This window comes from Diaphorina citri, unplaced genomic scaffold (genome assembly GCF_000475195.1).
Source record: "Diaphorina citri unplaced genomic scaffold, Diaci psyllid genome assembly version 1.1 scaffold5356, whole genome shotgun sequence".
Taxonomy (NCBI): domain Eukaryota; kingdom Metazoa; phylum Arthropoda; class Insecta; order Hemiptera; family Psyllidae; genus Diaphorina; species Diaphorina citri.
The window spans coordinates 997-7,816 of NW_007382732.1; the positions used below are offsets into that span (position 1 = coordinate 997).

General features: G+C 42.1%; 2 protein-coding genes and 1 long non-coding RNA gene across 3 annotated transcripts; 1 reads left to right on the forward strand and 2 right to left on the reverse strand.

Annotated features, from left to right (window-relative positions):
• Positions 1–1,010: 1,010 nt before the first annotated feature.
• LOC113472408 (vacuolar protein sorting-associated protein 13D-like) lies at positions 1,011–3,065 on the reverse strand. Its single transcript, XM_026832160.1, has 4 exons — positions 3,060–3,065; positions 2,340–2,684; positions 1,832–2,029; positions 1,011–1,099 (listed from the first exon to the last, which is right to left on the reverse strand). Exons 1-4 carry the CDS (start codon positions 3,063–3,065, stop codon positions 1,064–1,066), a joined length of 585 nt encoding a protein of 194 aa, XP_026687961.1. The 3' UTR covers positions 1,011–1,063.
• Positions 3,065–4,467, reverse strand: LOC113472410. Its single transcript, XR_003394725.1, has 2 exons — positions 4,108–4,467; positions 3,065–3,826 (listed from the first exon to the last, which is right to left on the reverse strand). It is a non-coding gene; the product is annotated as an uncharacterized LOC113472410 (long non-coding RNA).
• Positions 4,468–4,516: 49 nt separating this feature from the next.
• Positions 4,517–6,251, forward strand: LOC113472409 (meiotic recombination protein SPO11-like; the record flags this gene model as incomplete). The annotated part of the gene is made up of 5 exons (XM_026832161.1): positions 4,517–4,567; positions 5,232–5,294; positions 5,342–5,479; positions 5,915–6,016; positions 6,072–6,251. Coding segments are annotated over exons 1-5 (534 nt in total), but the record flags the coding sequence as incomplete, so codon positions are not given.
• Positions 6,252–6,820: the final 569 nt, after the last annotated feature.

Consider the following 6,820-nt stretch of genomic DNA (forward strand, 5'->3'; position numbering starts at 1 on the left):
TAGACTTTTTACCGGTACTTAAAAAAAAGAATACTATATCATACTCACCAATCTGAGAAAAGAAGAAGAAAGAAAAATCGAGTTTGTAAATAGTTGGGAAAAGGAGAGAACAAGGTGTCTGTCACTCCCGGGGTCACGCGTCGCGTGAGGCGGACACAGGACTGCGGGCAGAGGAGGGGTCAGGGAGGCTCGCGGTGAGAACTTGTGCCGAGAAGTTCGCAAGAACAAATTGGAAGTTACAATACGCCTGGTACAATAAATGATGGATAACATAATTGTGTGGAAAATTGGACGGAGTTATGGATAGGGGTAAAATGCAGTTGAAATGTTCGTGTAATATACACACTGGCGTGCTGAGGCCGGAACTTGGGCTGGGCGCACTGCCGCCTAGATCAACTAATGACTAGTGAATATTCGCAACCTTACTCTGGGGAGAATATTAAGTACAGGGAATACAGAGTCCCGGAGCTACAATGATCATACAGAGACACAGCACCTATCGTTACAGAAGATCCTTATGGGGATGAAGGTACGAGGCCTAGATTCATAGCCTAGCTTTACATTACAGACAGGTTCAACTCCATCATTACTTTCCTGAAACAAAGAATAGATACTACCACAATGAGCTACTTATAAACCTTAGTTTCGAGTGGGTATCAGACTAGGCTTGCCATACCGGAGGTCCTGGGTTCAATTCTCGGTGGGGTCGAAGTTTTTTAGCCCTCTGTACTTGCAGTTCGGGGTGCCACTCACTCTCGTAAGGAACAACCGAGTAGCTACTTTAATCGAGTAGCGACCCGTGGCGGCATTACCATCGTAAACAAGCTTGGTAGAAAATTGGGGAGATGATTGCAAATTGTGAAAAGGCTCTGCTCTACCACAAGTAATACATAATTTGATACTCGCAAAATATAAAGGGCAATTTAAAGTACACTTACTTTTCGATTAATCCAGTCTCATTCTCTCGTAGTGAACACAGCTTTCACCGTACCAGTTACTATGGTGAAGTTGAATTGCCCCAAACACAGTGTCTCGCCTTAGGAGTGTATTATTTTCCACCGTATCAGCAAGAGCCATCCCTGATTTCATCCTCCAACACCTGTGAATTACCATTTACAGTTGAATAAGATGAAGGTGAGTTTTTAAATCGATTTAACTTCTGGCCATAATCGAAGTTTTATCGGCTCTGTGCTTGGAGTTCGGGGTGCAATCAGCTTTGTGAGGACTAACGAGTTTCTTTTTTTTTTTTTTTTTAAGAGATTTGACAGAGGGAACTGTAACTGCTATGGTCTCATCGTCCCGAAACCGAAGAGAGAAGGAAGACAGGATAGGAGAAAGCCAGCCGTTCCGAGAACGAACATTATCCCATTAGGATAAAATCCGCCTCGGGCGGGGATCGAACCCGCGGCCTAGCGCTTACAAGGCAGACGCACTACCAACTAAGCTAACTAGGCTGGCGGTTCTTAATTTAATCGATAATCGTGTAGCGACCAGTGGCGGCGTTACAAGAGTAAAAAGGATAATCTGGATAATTTAAAAAGTTGATAGGTATGCCAGTCTAGTTAGCTTTGTGCGCGCTAGGTCGCGGGTTCGATTCCCACCCAGGGCGGACTTTTGTGAGGCTCTTAATTTGCTGTGACCTATGACATCCACAAAAATTGAGGAGAGGCTCTCAGCTTCACCACAATTGGTGATGCTCATGAAAAATATAACTGTATAAATGTATTTTTTTCGTAAAGATCGTCAAAAATAATAAATAATTCAAAAAGATTTTTTTTAAAAAAGTATTTCTTCTCTAAGAAATTCGTCCCCAATGAAAACACTATCATACTTCTCGTTCTGCTTCGCTCAGACTAAGAGGAGGCTGGTTAGGTTGGCTAGTCGGATCACTGGACGTTGGAGGCGGTGTAGCGTACCAAGTCCATGCTGGTAGCCATCCAGCTAGTACAGAGCGCGCTTCTACCGGTCCGATGGGAGGGGGGACAGCGGAGGATGGGGGAGGAGGTGGTCGTAGACGAAACATGGCCGCCTGAAATGAGAATAATCATAGAAAAGAATTTTTTAAATATACCTAGGTGAATACTTGTCACAAATGTCGTTCCCCAGTTATTAAACCCAGATGAATTTCATGACTTGACACAGACTCGAACCAACAAACTCTTAGATTCGAAGTCCAACGCTTTAAGGGATGGGCATGCTATGACACAGATCACAAGCGTATAATGTAGCCGTTGTTTCATAGAAAAAAAAAACAGTTGTAAAACACTCTTTTTTAGTTTTTTAGGTGACTTTAATTAAACCCCTTTGAAAAAAAAAAAAAAAAAAACTCATCAACGTACCTCTCTCAGCGTCTTGAGTTCCTCATATCCCCTCTCCATTTCCATCTCCTCCTTCAATCTCCTCTCCTCCACCGTCAGATTCACATATCCAGGCTGAGCATTGAGTATCTTACAATACACCTCCACGTATTTCACATTATCTCGTCCCCGATCCAAACACTGTTGCCAAGTTTTCGTCACAATCATGTCTCCGTTGCGACTGTACTGGCAACAATGGAAGGCGTATTGCCACCACAGGCGAGCGTTGCCTTTGATAGGACAGGAGGGGCGAAACTTCTGGTATTGCTGACTCTTCTGCAGGCGCTTCAAGCCTTTCAGACAGCCTACGATTTGACTGTACTGGAGCTGAAAGAGGGAATAAACATCTTTCATTATTGGAGAAATAAAAACTGTCAGCCTAGTTAGCTTGGAGTGTAGCGCGTCCACCTTGTAGGACCAGCTACTCACTTTCAGGTAGACCTGACAGGTACAACTGATCAGGTATACGTATACCTGATGAGCACACATACTATCAGGTAAACCTGACAGGTACGGCTGAAAAGGTCCGAACGTCAGGTCTACCTGATGAGCACATATTAACTAGGTATCAGGTATAACTGACTCTATCAGGTAGACCTGAATATTATTATTTGGTCAAAGTCTCAAATAAATTAGGATTCCGTGCCTCGGTTAAGATTCGAATCTGCGTCCTCCCGCTTAGCAGGCGAGCGTTTTAATCACTATCATGGTGAATTGGGGCCTGAACTTCTGAATATTCAAAGTGAAACGCCCGATAAATAACCATTAGGTACTCCAAATAAATATAAAGTATTTGTTATTATTTACTAACAAATAAATATAAAGTATTTGCGTAGGTACCGGATGAATATAGAAAAAAGAAGACCCACAGAAAGTATCCATACTTTTATGAAGTTTGAGTTTCATGTAGAATTCTTTTTAGTTTCTTGATTGAATATTGCTTTATCACTCAATACACGTAGATTGTTGATCGAGTATTACTTTACCTCTCAATAAACACGTAGTTTATTGATTGAATATTGCTTTATCTTTCAATACACGTAGGTTATTGATTGAATATTGCTTTATCGCTCAGTACACGGGCTGTCGCTTGCTTCTTCTCACGAACGAAATGTAACCAAACACATGAGCGACACAGTAGATAAACACAAGTCCCAGAATGTCTACAGAGAAGTGACTTTCGGAGTATCCATACCTGTCCAAGGCAATGTCCCCTAGGTGTTCACAAGGAAAATCGGACACTGTCACATTCAAGTTGCAGGCAATCTTGTCTATCTCACTCCACTGTACAATAGACACTGCCTCAATACCAAAGTAGAACATGGAGAGATACTTGATCCAAGCTGTGTAGAATGGGAGTGTGTAGAAGTTGAGATATATCCCGCAGAAGGACAGGGAGACGAATTCAATGGGGACGGAAGCTAAGGACGCAGTTGCTATCGAGTCAAACACAGCTGAGATGAAACAACCTGGAAATGAACACAAAGTCATTCAAGGCCTTGTCCATCTTTTCAAATCTTAATTCTCTTACAGCTATAATCTCATTTCTGATGAGGATTCGGACTACTTTAAAACGTGTAGAATTTGAAGATCTTTTAAACTAAAATGTGTACGTACACATCGAATCTCTCACCCATCCATTCTTAGACCTAGCTCACCCCGCAATCCCAGCACAGAAATAAAACCTTTAAAAAATACCAATTGAGAGTCATATGTATACGTAGTTTAGTCTATTCGCAGCTGAACTTACCGTACGCTGTGGCCGCAGTTGCCGACAAAATGACCGGAATGGAAAACAAAATGAATCCGGAAATCCCTCCAAACAATCCGACAACCCAGAACACTACTGCAGAATAGATGAGAGGTTCTATGATAGACCGGGGTAGCTAGAAAAGAAGGAAGCGGCATTAAAGCTTAATACAGAATGCATAAGATCGAATGAATGAATGGAAGGTACAAGACCTAAGGGAAGACCAAGATATCGTTATGAAGACACTATCAAGTTTGATGTTGGGAAGAAACAAGGAAACTGGGAAGATATAAAGGCTAACCAAAGGTATAGCAATAGAGTCTGGTGGAGGGGCTTTGTTCATCGACCTGTCCTATAGGATAGAATGATAATGGTTATGTATGTATGTACTATCACGTCACCTGTGCTCATGGGAAGTCAGAAAGATGTAGTTTATAAAAGTTGTCCCATAATATTGCAGGTAATTTCGTTCAGGACAGCTACACTCCTATCACGTGACGTGACGTGTGGTTGTGTGTTTCTATGTGATTGTTACTTTGAGATAAGAAGAATGGACACACAGCTACACAACTTTAGTTTTGATGAGAGGCATACTACGGGATGGGCATGCTACGACACAGGCCACATGCGTCTAATGTAGCAGTTGTTTCATTGCTACGAAAAAATGAAATACAAAAAAATAATTATTTTTGATAGATAATATTAGAAGTAAAAAAAAAAGAAAAAAATCATGAAATTAATGCGTTTAACGTCACTGTACAACTGCTAAGTTTTGGAGTGACGGGGTTGACCCTTAATTTGGAGACGAGCTACCTAGCGGGTTCCTCACATTAACCTTACCCAGCCTGAGTGGGGCCGGGAAAAGCCAGGCTCTGATAGCTCAGATCATCACCCATAGTATGTCCTTTTTTCGAGCGTTCATACCAGACAGTTAAAATTCCTCTCTAGGAGAGTCAATCTGTCAAGTAGCAACATATTAGTATACCTAGGTAAAAGAACAACGTCTTCACTTGACTAGTAAAGTCAAGTGTAACTTGACTAGTAAAGTTACTAGTCAAGTGAAGACGTTGTTCTTTTACCTATACTAATAGTTAAAATTCCTTCTCGAATCTTTCCCTCCTCAGAGCAAAGGCTTTCCAGACGTGAACACAAGATTGTTTCTGCGTAAACTCAAGGACAGTGTGGACGTACCTTTTGACAGTTAAAATTCCTTCTCAAATCTTTCCCTCCTCAGAGCAAAGGCTTTCCAGACGTGAACACAAGATTGTTTCTGCGTAAACTCAAGGACAGTGTGGACGTACCTTTGTACGCGTTGGTTGATGCAGACCCGTACGGTATTGAAATCATGTGCGTCTACAGATACGGCTCTCTGGTAAGTACCTACCCTCTTTTTGGTCTTCGATTTAGAAAAAATCCCTTTAAAGTCCTGAATTCACTCAAAAGAGGGAAATTCCTTCCTTCGTAACATCTTAAAAAAAAAAAAATATCAGTGTTTCTCCGCCTCGCCGTTTTCATATCGTAGCAATAAAACAACCGCTACATTGAACGCATGTGGTCTGTGTCGTAGCATGCCCATCCCGTAGTATGCCCCTCATCCGATGGGCGAGAAGAGACACAATACTTCCCATTTAGGTGGTGGGACTGCTGGGTCAACACGAGAACACCAAAAAGTAACCCGTTGAAATATTTACAATCGAAAAACAAATAGGTATAATATTTTGTCAATGGTGGGCATCGAACCCGGGACCTTCCGTATAAAACACTACAAAGTTCTTTTCTTCACACTCATAGTTTAACACATTTGCAGACTCTGTCCCCGCAAGCGTTAACCCTTGCCTGTCCGGAAATCCAATGGCTGGGCATTCACCCTACTGATATACGTCACTGGGCATCGAACCCGGGACCTTCCGTATAAAACACTACAAAGTTCTTTTCTTCACACTCATAGTTTAACACACTTGCAGACTCTGTCCCCGCAAGCGTTAACCCTTGCCTGTCCGGAAATCCAATGGCTGGGCATTCACCCTACTGATATACGTCACTGGGTTATACCCACTATTCCCATGACTGAGAGAGACCTTAGTAAGCTACGCCATCTACTAACTCGACCCTTCATTATGTCCAATAAGAAATTACTCAAGGAGGTATGTGATTCTCATTCTCCTGATGGTTCAATAAACTGTTTTGTTAAAGGAAATTTGATGGGAAAGTCCCCTAATTCAATGTAATATACATAATAATAGAATAGAATGTAGCCTACCTCGGTGATGTAGTGGTCAAGGCGCTCGCCTGGTAAACAGGAGGGCGTGGGTTCAATCCCAGCCGAGGTATGGAATTTCATCCTCAATATAATTTGAGAATTTGACCACAATAATAGTAGTAAGGGACTTTACAGTCCTATGCGAGCAGTATAAATAAGCACTATTATTATTATACCTCATTTATACTGCTAGGATATATTAAGAAGAAGATTAAGACGAAATCCAGAAGGTGTCCCCTTTCAATAGCCCACCAGGGGTGGATGGAAAGGTTTTTATAGTGATGGGGGGTTTCCCTCCATTAGGTTAAAAGCTACCCGCTCACATCAACCTCACCCAGTCTGAGTGGGGTCGGAAAAAGCCAGTGTTATTAAGGTGGCGTTCCGATCCTAGCTGCCGGGTCGCGCGACTTCCATTACAAACTTCCAGTCGAACAAAAATAGTATTTTAAATCA